At 44.9% G+C, this 14,773-nt stretch overlaps 1 protein-coding gene and 1 pseudogene across 1 annotated transcript; both read right to left on the bottom strand.

Annotated features, from left to right (window-relative positions):
• Nucleotides 1–1,160: 1,160 nt before the first annotated feature.
• On the bottom strand, nt 1,161–3,848 carry LOC117974867 (small ribosomal subunit protein uS12-like; annotated as a pseudogene).
• Nucleotides 3,849–6,437: 2,589 nt separating this feature from the next.
• Nucleotides 6,438–14,370, bottom strand: LOC129397763 (low affinity immunoglobulin gamma Fc region receptor III-B). The gene is made up of 5 exons (XM_055112319.2): nt 14,237–14,370; nt 13,550–13,570; nt 12,960–13,217; nt 9,322–9,579; nt 6,438–7,816 (listed from the first exon to the last, which is right to left on the bottom strand). The coding sequence occupies exons 1-5, from the start codon at nt 14,274–14,276 to the stop codon at nt 7,692–7,694; spliced, it is 702 nt and encodes a 233-aa protein (XP_054968294.2). The 5' UTR covers nt 14,277–14,370; the 3' UTR covers nt 6,438–7,691.
• Between the last annotated feature and the right edge of the window lie 403 nt (nt 14,371–14,773).

Genomic DNA, 14,773 nt, shown 5'->3' with positions numbered 1-14,773 from the left:
CTCCTCACATCCCAGACGGGGCGGCGGGGCAGAGGCGCTCCCCACATCTCAGACAATGGGCAGCCGGGCAGAGACGCTCCTCACTTCCTAGATGGGATGGCGGCCAGGCAGAGACACTCCTCACTTCCCAGACGGGGTGGCGGCCGGGCAGAGGCTGCAATCTCGGCACTTTGGGAGGCCAAGTCAGGCGGCTGGGAGGTGGAGGTTGTAGCTAGCCGAGACCATGCCACTGCACTCCAGCCTGGGCAACATTGAGCACTGAGTGAACGAGACTCCGTCTGCAATCCCGGCACCTCGGGAGGCCGAGGCTGGCAGATCACTCACGGTTAGGAGCTGGAGACCAGCCCGGCCAACACGGCGAAACCCCGTCTCCACCAAAAAAATACGAAAACCAGTCAGGCCTGGCGGTGCGCGCCTGCAATCGCAGGCACTCGGCAGGCTGAGGCAGGAGAATCAGGCAGGTAGGTTGCCGTGAGCCCAGATGGCAGCAGCACAGTCCAGCTTCGGCTGGGCATCAGAGGGAGACTGTGGAAAGAGAGGGAGAGAGAGACCGTGGGGAGAGGGGGAGGGGAGGGGGAGGGGGAGAGGGACAGGGAGAGCTATTCTTTTATTCTTTAAAAATTCTTCCTTTTTACTCTCCTGCTTTTGCATTGCTGTCACATACATGTAAAATGTAGCAGAGGAAATGTATGTGTATTCACAATCAACTGGAAACTAATAACTTTTTATTTCTGCTGTCAATCCAACAATGGAGGTAAAGCACAGAGTGGTGGTTCCAAACTTGAACTTCACAGATGAACAAAATTTCCCCACAATGTTGGTTACTGGCCAGGCGAGGTGGCTCAAGCCTATAATCCCAACTACTTGGGAAGCTAAGGCAGGAGGATTGCTTGAGCTTGAGAGTTGCAGGCTGCCGTGAGCTAAGATCGTGCAGCTACACTCCAACCTAGGTGATAGAGCAAGATCCTGTCTCTAATGACATCAGAAAAGTTGGTTACTAGTGTAGGGTGGCCAACTTTTCATTTTGCCAAGTTACGAAATTCATAAAACAAATAGCCACAAAACTATCATCTATCCTAATTTTAATTTTAAAAAAGAAAGGACATTTAAAAACAACTTATTTTGGCAAATGAAAACTTACTACTGTTGGGTTTTCACCATTAAAGCTGATGAGCTTGGTCTTTCCTCCTTGCTTTTGATTGGGCCAAAAGAGAGACATTGGCTACTTTAACAACTTTAAGGTGGACTCCAGGAATATCACCAACAGCATGACCTTTTCTGCCAAATCCAGCAACCAGAACTGTTGCAGGAAGTCAGGGACCCTGAACGGAGGGACCAGCTGGAGCCGAGGCAGAAGAACATAAATTGTGATGATTTCATGGACATTTATCAGTTTCCAAAATTAATACTTTTATAATTTCTTACACCTGTCTTTACTGCAATCTCTGAATGTAAATCGTGAAGACTTCATGGACATTTATCACTTCCCCAATCAATACTCTTACAATTTCTTATGCCTGTCTTTAATCTCTTAATCCTGTCATCTTCGTAAGCTGAGGATGTCTGTCACCTCAGGACCCTGTGATGGTTGCGTTAACCGTACAAATTGTAAAACATGCGTGTTTGAACAATATGAAATCAGTGCACCCTGAAAAAGAACAGAATAACAGCAATTTTCAGGGAACAAGGAAAGATAACTGTAAGGTCTGACTGCCTGTGGGGTCGGGCAGAATAGTGTCATATTTTTCTTCTTGCAGAGAGCCTATAGATGGACACGTGAGTAGGAGAAATATTGCTGAATTCTTTTCCCCACAAGGAATATTAATAATTGATAGCCCTGGGGAAGGAATGCATTCCTGGGGGTAGGTCTATAGATGGCCGCTCTGGGAGTCTCAGTCTTATGTGGTTGAGATAAGGACTGAAATACACCCTGGTCTCCTGCAGTACCCTCAGGCTTACTAGGATTGGGAAATTCCAGCCTGGTAAATTCTAGTCAGACCAGTTTTCTGCTCTCGAACCCTGTTTCCTGTTAAGATGTTTATCAAGACAATGCGTGCACAGCCAGACATAGGCCTTCATCAGTAATTCTAATTTTGCCTTGCCTTGTGATCTTTTATCGCCCTTTGAAGCATGTGATCTTTGTGACTTACTCCGTGTTTGTACACCCCCTCCCCTTTTAGAATCCCTAATAAAAACTTGCTGGTTTTGTGGCTCAGGTGGGCATCATGGAACCTGCCAATATGAGATGTCACCCCCGGCGGCCCAGCAGTAAAATTCTTCTCTTTGTACTCTTTCTCTTCATTTCTCAGACCGGCCGACACTTAGCGAAAATAGAAAAGAACCTACATTGAAATATTGGGGGCTGGTTCCCCCGATACAGAACTTCATCATTTTTTTTTCAATAAAATTCAAGCAATCATCATCAGGTACAAAGGCTGTGATTTTCTTGCTGTTCTCTCATCTGCCTCACAGCCTCAATCCTGTAACAAGAGGATCAGCTGCGCCAGTGGAGACCACAGCATCTAGCTTATGCTGGATGATCAGCTTGGCCCTGGCACACTTCTCAGTGGCAGAGCTGGGCTATTTGGCTCCAATCCCTACTTTTTCCAGCCCAATTCCCTTTGCATGAGAAGCACCTCCAAAAGGGCTGGTCTTCAGGACTGTGCCCGAATGGGCTTTCTTGTACCATTTACCATGCCACTTCTGATCCTGTCGGTGACAATGGAGCTTCCAGGCGGTAGACAGTCCATGACACTTGCCCATATTGCCGGCTCCACAGGTCTGAGCAAAAGAACGGAGACAAAAATTTAAAGTATAAAAGAAATGACTCTAGGCCTGGTACGGTGGCTCTTGCCTGTAATCCCAGCACTTTGGGAGGCTGAGGCGGGAGGATCACCTGTGGTCAGGAGTTTGAGACCAGCCTGGCCAACATAGCGAAAGCCCATCTCTGCTAAAAATACAAAAAAATTAGCCGGGCGAGGTGGCAGGCGCCTATAGTCCCAGCTACTGAGGAGGCTGAGGCAGGAGAATGGCGTGAACCCCGGGAGGTGGAGCCTGCAGTGAGCCGAGATCACGCCACTGCACTCCAACCTGGGCGACAGCGAGACTCTGTCTCAAAAAAAAAAAAAAAATACAAAAATTAGCCGGGCATGGTGGCCCATGACTGTAATCTCAGCTACTCAGGAGGCTGAGGCAGGAGAATTGCTTGAATGTGGGAGGTGGAGGTTGCAGTGAGCCGAAATCGTGCCACGGCACTCCAGCCTGGGCGACAGAGCAAGACTCCATCTCAAAAAAAAAAAATTAATAAAAAAAAAATAAATGACTCTAGTTTAAAGATCATTTGGCAAATTTATTTATTTATTTACTTATTTATTATACATATGATACACATGTATTTTACATAAGATATAAAATATGTGTACACATAAACATATATGCATATATAATTTCTGCATATGCATATCTATGTTTGCATGTCTTCTCATTTCACTGAACATCATTGAAAACTTCCACCTGCACCTAAACTGGAGCCCACTGATGACAGAGGATGGCAGGGCAGAAAGAAAGGAGATTCTGTGTGGAGGCTATGGAGAGGCCCTGGGTCTTGGGCAATATAGAGAATGGCTTTTGTCCAAGTGTTCTTATTGTTCAATTCCCACCTATGAGTGAGAACATGCGGTGTTTGATTTTCTGTCCTTACAATAGTTTTTTCAGACTGATGGTTTCCAGCTTCATCTATGTCCCTACAAAGGACATGAACTCATCCTTTTTTATGGCTGCATAGTATTCTATAGTGTATATGTGCCACATTTTCTTAATCCAGTCTATCATTGATGGACATTTGGGTTGGTTCCAAGTCTTTGCTATTGTGAATAGTTCCGCAATAAACATACGTGTGCACAGGTGGGGAACATCACACACCGGGACCTGTCGTGGGTGGGGGAAGGGGGGAGAGATAACATTAGGAAAAACATCTAATGTAAATGACGAGTTAATGGGAGCAGCACACCAACATGGCACATGTATACATATGTAACAAACCTGCACCTTGTGCACATGTAGCCTAGAACTTAAAGTATATATATATGAATTAAAGAAACAAAAAAAGGCTTTTTAGACCCAGCACTGACGAGGTTCCCTAGGTCGATAGTGGTGGAATTAGGGGTCTCTGTCCTCAGATATTTGGATCTGGATATGTCAGCATGAAAGTCTTTAAGTTGCAGGCATTTTTTAAAAATATTTTTTATTTCCAAGTTGAATACCATTAATTGGAATGTTACAGGCTTTTTAAGCTCCATGTTCTGTCTGCATGTCTAATATGCCGGTAGAAACCTTTCAAAACAGGGTGGGTTGAAGACTAATTTTGTAATACAAAACTCACTTACTTAGATATCACATTTTGCTGGACGTGATTGGACCTGTAAGAAAATATTTTTAATGCTCACAATAATAAGCTTATTATGAGTCAGCACTAAACGTGTGCACATGCATACATAAATTGTCTACATCAGCAAAAAAAGCTTATCGTCGTACTTCTCTGACCAAAATCAACGGAACCCCCGAACCCACAGAGAGCATCCATTTTGGATTCCCCGAAGACCCTTCGTTCCTGCATCCTCTTCTGCTCTCCTTTTCTCAGCCTCTTCTGCTGGAAGCTGAGTCCTGCTCCAGATCTAGGCAAGTGCTAGCGCGGAAAAAATACCTGCCTCGCTCAGGGCTAGGAGCCGCGCCCTGAAGCACGGAAAGCTAATTGTGTCACTGGTTTCAAATCAACCTCAATTTTTTTGGAGACGTTAGAGTGCTGAACATTTTTTCTTCAGTGAAGTGACTTGGCAGCCCAAGTCGCCCACGCCCGTCTCTGTGGCGCAATCGGTTAACGCATTCGGCTGTTTATCGGAAGGCTGGTGGTTCGATCCCACCCAGGGAGAAAAGTCCCGTTTTGTGAACCTTGGGTGTTTGAAACTTTCACTGAAAAAAACCGCTTGCGATGCTATCCGCCGGGAGCGCTGGAGCCTTGGCTCTCAAAACCAGCCGCGGTGCTAACCGCCGGGAGCCCTGGCAGCTGACCTCAGCGTTGTGTGGTTCCCAATGTCCTCTTCTGCCTTAGTGCTGAACGGGTAATTTTGAGGTATTTGGTTTTTCCGACTAGGGTTGTAGTGATAACTCTTAGCTGCTTAACCACGGCAATTACGTTATGGAAACTGACACTTTAAGAAAATTTACTGACCAAAGGAAGTAAGTACTAATAATACCAAAACGAATTGTTTGTCTTTCCACCAAACCTGTACCTGCCTTGCCTTTCTATTTCCTAACTCAGAAAACGGGCACTATGTGTGGAACCTGGTCCTTAGTCACGCCGTGTACTGCTGGCTGCCAATTCTTGGAGAGTCGGCCTCCTAAATACCTTGTTGATTAAGCACCTTCCTCTCCAGCCTCACCGCCAGTTACTTCCTCATTGCTCCCTTTGGGTTACTGCATCCTGCCTTGCTGCCCTATCTGGCTTCGGGTCTTCAACTCTCCTGTCCCGTCCATCCATCAAGTAGCTGCCAGAGAATCCTTCTAAAATACTATACGGTATAAACCTGGTCTGCTTAAACTCTCTCAATGTATTGCAGGGTCTGATACGATCTCCTTAGTTTGGAAGGTAATGTCCTTCATGATCTGGCCCTGAAACTCTTTCCTCTCCCTCACCGACACAGAACCAAACGGCTTTCTTGAACTCACACTCTGGCTTTTGAATCTTTGCCTATGAACCTTGGGCTTTTCTTCTCTTCTTTGCCTGGCAAACTCCTACTCATCCTTCATGACCACACCCCCCAAATCAAGCCTTTTTCTGCAGCCCTTTCTTCATTCTCTTCCTGTTTAACTGTTTTTCTCACTAGAAATAAAGCTTCTCCGGGGAATGACCCTGTGTTGTTCATCTGGTATCTTCAGCACCTGAACTCAAGCTTGCACATTGTAGGTAGTAAATAAATGTGAGTTGAATGTCCAAGGTTTCCAAATGCACCTGTGTCGTGTCTGAATCTTATGAAATATTTATGTATGTAATCTAGCTTGAATCGTCTTGGTATGTAGCTCATAATTCACACAATCAGGCTGACCCTCTACCTCTGCCCAGGCCTCTACCTCCAGTGTAGCTGTGCCTTCTCCTATCTGCCCCAATGCTCTCAAACTATCTCTAATGCTTATTCACCCTCCTATCCCATACTTCCCATAAGAATCCCCCTTAGCCCAATTGTCTCAGCAAGATTTGGAAAGCAAGCTGGCTAATTCATATGAGTTGTGGTGAGATGGTTGCTGGGAGGAGGGGGTGTTTCTTACCAATCCAAACCAATCTCTGTTACAGTGGTGGACAAAGGGAAGAAGAAAGAATTTTATCATTCATATTTCATTACCATGGTTTTGCCATCTTCTATCTGAGAGTAGCATGCAAGATCTTGTAAAATGCTTTATTGGAACCAAGAAATGTTGCACTTAAAGCTTACAAAACAGAGACAGCTAAAGCTTTCTTTCATAAGCAACAATTGTCTTCTCCATCCCTACCTCATTGGAACTGACATGATGAAGGATTTGAAAGTTTCATAACGTAACTCAGCGAAGCTCAGTAGTACATTTAGTATTGGTTATACAACATTTGTTTAATAAATGCAATGAACAAAGCTATACAGGAATTAGATATTGAAGCAGAAAAGGTGGTTTTACAGTCCCTGCATTAACCTCTAATTCTTACTACCCCAGCCAAGAAAGCATTTTCACCTCCTGCGCTTTCCTTCCTGTGTGCTTGTGGTTGGTTCTTTCTTCTCAGGCTTTCTCATTCTGACGCTGAGATAGTTCTGTTCACTTAGCTTAACTTGGGACAGTGACACAGGGTTTGTTCTGTACTTTCTTTTCCACCGCACCCCCACCCCAATCCTCAGTCCCCTTCCTAGGACCATTTTCTACTCCTAGCATTAGAGGGCTCATCGTTATATACTTGGAGATGGTCCAGTTCTGATAGACTCCCCTGGAAGACTCAATTCTACCTCACCCTCATGATTTCCTGTTAATTCCACTACGGCTAATGTTCTAGGAAGACAGCCTTATCTCTGGGCTCAGATGGGAACACCTCCCTTAGACTATCCTGGACTACGCTGCTATTTCTCAGCCATGCTTTCATTGGTCCCACTGAATTCCCTAGATCCCCAGCAGTTCCCACACTCTGTATGGCCCTGCCTCAACCATTAATTCTACTTATCCATTTATTTAGGAATAATTATTTTCTTTTTTTCCCTCTAAACTGGGTAATTTATAACAAGAGCAATTTTTGTGTGTTTAAAGGATTACCATCCCTAGCCTGCATTGTTGCTTTGCTGTGAGGGAATGGTTGGGACAGAAAAAGTGTTTGTGTAGCTCTGAAACTTCAATTTCTAGGAATGCAGCTACTCACTGGGGCTTCCCTGCTTGAAGATCATGGGCTTTTCCCTTCCACTGGAGACCAAGGAAAAATCGAGAGTTGGGTAAGAGATCTGGCTGTGAGTTCTATGTTTCCTGCTGCTTGTAGAGAGGCCTAAGGATGATGGGGTTGCAAATCCAGAGAAATGTTCAGAGATGCTGCTGCTACTGCTCTTATTACCCCCATGGGATGGGGGTCATTTGTCTTGAGGGTCCTTTCTCCATTTAAATTTATGGTCCTTCCAGTCTCTTGTTGAGCTTCAAATGTTTGTCTTCACAGAGAAATATAGTCCTGTGTCCACTGCAAAAAGGAGTACCATCACCAAGCAGAAAGAGACTTGGTACCCAGGTGGAGAGAATGATGAGATGGTTGGCACTGCAAAACCTATTAGGAGAAGTGGAGAGATGAAAAAAAATGACAGTCACTAAGGCAGATATTTGGAACAAACAGCGAGGTCACCAGTAGAGAGTCTTTGACAACTGCCAACAGACAAGTGGTAGGAATGGTGGGGAAGTCTGTGGGAAAGTATTGCTTCCTCCCATTGGTTCCTGATCTTAGTGCTATCAGAGCAGAGGACAGCTCACCAAACACTTAGCAAAGGCTCCTGCTTGTTTGACAGAGATGTGACAGGGAACGTTAGCAAGTTAGGTTGTAAGCTGGGTTTTGTGTGACAGTTAAGAAATTGTCAGACAACGCTATGGTCTAGAAACTGGGACAAATTTGTTGATTTTGCATTTCAATTTTTTAAACTCTTGATTTTGATTTATTTCCAAACTTAAAAAAAAATGACCAGAATAGTATAAAGAAATCTCGTATATCCTTTACCCAGATCCACTCATTGTTTACATGTTACCCCATTTGCTTTATTTGCTCTCTTTCCCTAACCACTTGGGAGTATTTACTTTCAGTTTAAAGTGTCATGAAATTATTTTTGTACAAATTATGGCATTGTAGTGTCAAAATCTCAAAAGGTGTTTTGCTGCCTTTCTACATGCAAATTGTTTACAATTTATGTCTTGGGCTAGTTACAGATAGAAGTTCTGTGAAACCGGAAAGTCCAGGCTCACCACTCTAGAGCTCTGATTCTGGAGGCTGGTGCTATAGAACCTAGAGATGTTTTGTGGATGACTTAATGGGATCATAGGATATTAGTGCTTGTTCAAATCTTTTACTTACTGGTTAAATATACAGGCTTTGAAATCTTTGATGTGACCTTAGGACAACTTATTTATTTATTTTTGCACCTCGGTTACTTCATCTGTAAAATGGAATATTACCTATCTCATGTTGTGAAGGTCTACTGTGATAGTCAAACCAGGTGCATGTAAAGAATTGTTTAGCACAGAGTCTAGCACACTGAAAGTTGCCCAATAAATGTCAGCTTATTTTTGTTAAGGAAGAAGAAATTGGGGTTCAGAGAGAGTAAGTGGCTCACCTCTGGTCAGATGGTTAATTAGCTGCAGGGCCAGAACCCAGGCTCTGGGCTCTTTCTGTGAGGGGATGAGGGGCTCCTGCCAGTTTGGATCGTGGCTAAAAGGCTTGGATAAGAAGGAGACCAGCACGATAGGAACATATGACATCGTGGGTGTGATTAGGGTAAGGAAAGACAGAGGTATTTATTGGGGAGGAGATGTGGCTTCTGCTCCTGCCATCATGCTGCACAGTGAATGACACCTCTTAGCTACCCCAAAAGAATGGACTGAAAAAGAGCTGCAAACCTACCCTGCAATCAGGGACTTTTGGGGACCTCCTGGTGATCACCAAGAGGGAACCACATATGAAGAAGTGCGTGTAAGAATCAGGAATCTCCTCCCAACTCAACTTCCCAGCGTGAGTGCAGGTTCCACACACAGGCGTCCCTGGGCATTCCAGGGTGGCACATGTCTCACCTTGAGTGATGGTGATGTTCACAGTCTCTGAAGACACATTTTTACTCCCAACAAGCCCCCTGCAGAAGTAGGAGCCGCTGTCTTTGAGTGTGGCTTTTGGAATGTAGAAGTCAGAATTATGACGAAAATACTTCCTGCTTTTGCCATTCTGTAAATATGTGACCTTATGCAGAGCAGTGTTCTTCCAGCTGTGACACCTCAGGTGAATAGGGTCTTCCTCCTTGAACACCAACCGAGGAGCCTGGAGCAACAGCCAGCCTGAAAGACACAGAGACACCCCAGGCCCGGGAGGCCTCAGCTCTCAGTGCAGAGCTTTGTGAAGGGGCCACGTACCACCCAGATCCTGAGACATAAGGGAAAGCCAGATTGGGAGTCAACCCTGCATAGCTCCCTATTGGGAAGAGCTGATGGGGCCCTGCAAGAGAACTGAAGTCATACCAAGACCTTTGTCTAATGGAGAAGAGGGACACACACACATGGGATCAACACACAGGGTTAGAGCAGAGGGACTAAGCAATGAGGTAAGTGAGAAGCAACGATGAGCATATCTGCAGGATCCTTAAGTGCTAGACTTAGATTTGCTGTGGCAGGTGACAAGGATTCACAGTAAGTTCTAGATCAGAGTAAAAATTGCATCTGAAAATGATGAATTGCCCTATTAGAGGAAAAGGTAGATTTCAGAAGGAATAGGCAATCAAAGGAATATTGAAAGACTCCTGTGGCATTCAGGAATAAGGTGACGGTGGCCACAGAGTGGCTGCAGAAATTGTGAAGGAGAACTCAATGTAAACATCAGGGAGGGGAAGGGAGTGACTGGTATTGCTCAGCGTGGCAATTCGTGGTTTCTAAGGTGTCACAGGGCCTTGGTGAGACCAACTTTATTACTGAGCATGGCCTTCAAGAGAGGAAATTCTTATATCGCCAGAGCTTATTCTCACAATCACGTCACCAAGTAATCAGACTTCACAAAGAGAGAAGATGAAGTCATGGTCAGGAAAGGACCTGAATAATTAAAAAATAATGATGTTATAGGTAAGTATTATAATGGCATAAGAAAATATTCATGAGACAATGTTAAGTTAAAAAAGCATAATACTTCAAATATTTTAAAAAGTATTATGCACAGAAAAAAGAAGGATATGCACTTACATATTAACAGGGGTTTTCTCTGAAGGAGTGGGACCGAAGGACATTTTAAATTTCTCCTGTTTACTTTTATATATTTTTGAAATTGACCCAAAACGTAATAAGAGCAAAACTAAATTTACTGTAATTTTATTTTTTAAATCTAAATTCTCAGGTTGAATTACTATAATTTTAAAAATCTACTACCTGATGCTAAACAAAATTGGTAGGACGTGTGTTGGTCATGATTCTCTACCACAAAGATTTGCCAAACAGAAAGTAATCTTTATTACCTATTAAGATATATCATTTATCAAAAGAAGCCATGTGCCTATCTATCCACTTACTTTTTCAGCAAAGAGATGAATCATTATTAGCATAAAGTCATGGTTAGTATATAGTCTGGTGGCCTTTGGAGGAACATTCTTGTTCGAATCTGTCCTGTCATGGACTCAGTGAATGTCCATATGTATATTCCTTCAAGTGATATTTCATCAAGCACTCACTATGTATGACACACTGTGGACTGGAGATACCCAGATGACGGGACATATAGTTCTCAGCCTCAAAGAATCTGCAGTCTAGACACAGAAACATAAATATTCAGAAATAATCACAATACAATATGACGAGTGCTACGACAGGCTAAGAATAAAGGACTGCGGGGCCGACTAGATTGGAATAAAGAAATTCTGCCTGAAAGAAGTAAAAAATGCAGGCTGGGCGCAGTGGCTCACATCTGTAATCCTAGTACTTTGGGAGGCCGAGGTGGGCAGATCATGAGGTCAGGAGATCAAGACCATCCTGGCTAACGCCGTGAAACCTCGTCTCTACTAAAAATACAAAAAATTAGCCAGGCGTGGTGGCATGCACCTGTAGTCCCAGCTACTTGGGAGGCTGAGGCAGGAAAATTGCTTGAACCTGGGAGGTGGAGGTTGCAGTGAGCCAAGATTGCGCCACTGCACTCCAGCTTGGGTGACAGAGAGAGACTCTCTCAAAATCAAAATCAAAAACAAACACAAACAAACAACAAACAAAAAAAGAAGTAAAAAATGCTTCTCAGAGGAGGACATAAGTGAAATGGGTCCTAAAGGATTAAAGGATGCTCAGAAGTTTACCTGGTGAGGCTAATTCTCATGGTCACAGTTTAATATAGCCTTGATTGGCTAGACTTCTAAAGCCAGTTTCTAGAGCCAAGTTCAAGGCAAACTAGTAACTCCTAGACTTGATTTTTCTATTGCTTTCTCTTGGTAATTCCCCCATTTTATTTGGTTGTAGGTGGACATCTCTTACCTAGCTAGAAATGGACATACCTTCTTGTAGCTCTGGAGAGTGAAGACCATGTCAGTTGAGTGGTACTGTCAGAGGCCAAAGAGCTACAAAAATCAGTTTCAGAGGCCCAATTCCATGGAGCCCTCTTGCAGATCCACCTCCTTATGCCCTTCTTCCCCCAAAGCTTGTTCCACCCATAAACATTGTATGAATGGAACAGCCGTGGAAGTAGAGTTAGGTTTGCAGGGTGACACTGCAGGGACCAGGCTATGTGGTAAGATTGTAGGGACACCAGGAAAGACCCCTGCCTTCAAAATATTTCTCCTACCTGTGTCTGACGTCTATATTCTGTTAATAGTACACAAGGACTTTCATGTCATGATTAATGTGCAGGCTGAACATGTATCTGCCTCTACTTGAAGAGCTATCACATCACCAAATTTATGCTTAATTATAGGTTTGAGTATAGCATTGATGAGGAGACAGAAAGATATGATGCTAGGCCACTAGGATTGCTTTGGGAGGTGGCTTAGGGCATTACATGTCTGAGAGCAAGAAGGAGATTGAGGTCCTAACACCAAATTCATTAATTTATTCAATAAATATTATTGGCCAGGTGTGGTGGCTCACGCCTGTAGTCCCAGCACTTTGGGAAGCCAAGGCAGGTGAATCACCTGAGGTCAGGAGTTTGAGACCAGACTGACCAACATGGTGAAACCCTGTCTCTACTAAAAATACAAAAATTAGCTGGGCGTGGTGGCGGGTGCCTGTAATCTCAGCTACTCCGCAGGCTGAGGCAGGAGAATCACTAGAACCCAGGGGGCAGAAGTTGCAGTGAGCTGAGATCACCCCATTGCACTCCAGCCTGGGTGAGAGAGTGATACTGTGTCTCAAAAAATAAAATTAAAAAAATGAAAATAAATAAAAAAATAACTATTACTGAGCATCTATGCCATGGCCTAACCTTCACATGACACATTCACATTGTATGCACTCCATATGGGGATTCTTGGAATTGTGCAATGCAGCAGTCCTATATCTATTGTCTGACAGGCTTTGACATTTTGCCGAAGACCTACTTAGAGCTAGGACTACAACTCTGATACCATTCAGTGGGTCCACACATCATCTCATCTTAGCTTTTATCTCTAAGAATATCATCTCTGGCTCTTCCCAAGTATTTCAGGACCCTTTGTTTCACCCTTTATTGGTGATTTTCCTCTTCCCCTTCATCAACTCACCGATATGGACTTCTAGCTGCACCGGGTCACTGAGGGTGGAGAGGCTTGTCTGGCACCTGTACTCTCCACTGTCGTGGACTGTGGCAGCGGCAATGAAGTAGCTCGAGGCCTGGCTTGAGATGAGGCTCTCATTGTGAAACCACTGTGTGGAATTGTCCTCAGGGGAGTAGGCTCCCTGGCACTTCAGAGTCACATCGTCCTTCTCGAGCACCCTGTACCATTGAGTCTCCAGGAACACCACAGCCTTTGGGAGATCTTCTGAGGAGCCAAGATAATGTGGGGTGAGGACAGGGAGAGGAGCAGGCTCTACACTGCCATTACCAGGGAGCCTCAAAGCCAGAATGAGCTCATTGCAAACCCATGCTTGGTGGCTCAGTCTTAGAGCATCTTGGCCCCATTTTTGGCCTGTTCAGTATCTTAAGGAAAGCTGGCCAGAGAAGCACAGGGCCAAGTTCTGCTATGTTGGAGGAACTATCCCTGCTAACCCCACATCAACATTTTCCCATTCAACAAGCATTTCCCAATATCTTATGGCCATTGTCCCCATATGTGCCCCACTGGGTCAATCCAAGACCATGAAGCTGACTCACCAGTCCGCATGCCAGCTGAAACTGCAAGAAAAAAGAGTAAATCAAATATTGAGTAGGGGCAGAGATCAGAGTGATTAGAACATAGAGTGAGTTTAAAACTCCCCTGCCCTCCTCTGCCCCAGGAGCCCAATTTTCCCAAGAATCAGGATGTTTCTGGTGGAAACCTTGCTACCTGCTCTCTGGTCTCCACTGTTCATGCCTCTTGCACCACTGTCAACCCAAATCCCTATTTTCAACACTGCTCCCTTACCCCTTGCTCCCTGTGCAAACTCACAAATTAAGGGTACAGGTTGAATTTCCCTGAACCAAGCCACAGAAACAGCCTCAACCCATATCCCCACAAGAAAGGGTAGAAATTAAAAATCATAGAGGAGAACCCTGGAATGTCAAACTGAAAGAGACAGACCCTAGGGACCATCTAGTCGAAGCTCTTCGGTTCCACATAGTGATTCTGGGACCCAGAGGGGTGAAGTGACTGGCCTCACTCATGAGTATGCCCCAGTTGGAACCAGCATTCTCCTCATTTCTAGCCCCATCTTGGCTTGTCCTGGTAGCTCAATCCACAGCTATAGATGTGGTGAGGGGTCCCATCCCTTTGTGGGAGTCTCATCCCTAGCCTGAAAAGGGGTCTCTGCTGAACCCAAGGCATCTCAAACTTCTCCCTCAACCAGGGAGACCCTGACTTACCTAGAAGTAGCAGAGCAGTTGGGAGGAGCAGCTGCCACATGATGCCACACTGGAGTGGACAAGTCACCAAAGATATCCGGAGCCCTCAAGGGACCAAGCCGACTAGACAGGAGGGAGTAAACAGCCTTTCTCCAGTCCCTCCACCCATCTCTGTCACCTGCCAGTTTCCTTTTCTTGAAACTTCATCTGATTTCTCAATCTGAAGTCTCGCAATGGAGCCCCACCATAGAACAGGAATAGGAAGGAAAGAGCCTGGAGGCAAGGTGGGTGGGTGTGCCCCTTTTACTCCCCCAAAGGTCTGCGGCTGAGCATCTTAGGACACACACAGAATCTGCCAGAGTGTGCCCTCAGCTTTCCCAGGATGCTTGCCCCCATCTCCTGGATTTGGATCCACCCAGCACCAAGAATGGGACAGCGAGACCCTGGGGATGAGATTCAAGGTGGGAGGAGCATTCTCTGAGGGCTTCCTTCATTTCACCTCAGAACTTCTCACTCTCCTGCCTCATCCAGACCCATCTATCTCCAGCCGAGGCCCTG

Source organism: Pan paniscus, chromosome 1, assembly GCF_029289425.2.
Source record: "Pan paniscus chromosome 1, NHGRI_mPanPan1-v2.0_pri, whole genome shotgun sequence".
NCBI lineage: Eukaryota > Metazoa > Chordata > Mammalia > Primates > Hominidae > Pan > Pan paniscus.
The sequence above is the reverse complement of the archived record's forward strand: the minus strand, read 5'-3'. Positions and strand labels throughout refer to the sequence as shown.

Coding starts and splice junctions, on each gene's coding strand:
- LOC129397763 (XM_055112319.2), bottom strand. CDS start 14,276: ATGTGGCAGCTGCTCCTCCCAACTGCTCTGCTACTTCTAG. Junction 13,571..14,236: donor AACTGCTCTGCTACTTCTAG/GTAAGTCAGGGT, acceptor TTTTTCTTGCAG/TTTCAGCTGGCATGCGGACT. Junction 9,580..12,959: donor GCAGCTAGAAGTCCATATCG/GTGAGTTGATGA, acceptor TGTGTCTTTCAG/GCTGGCTGTTGCTCCAGGCT.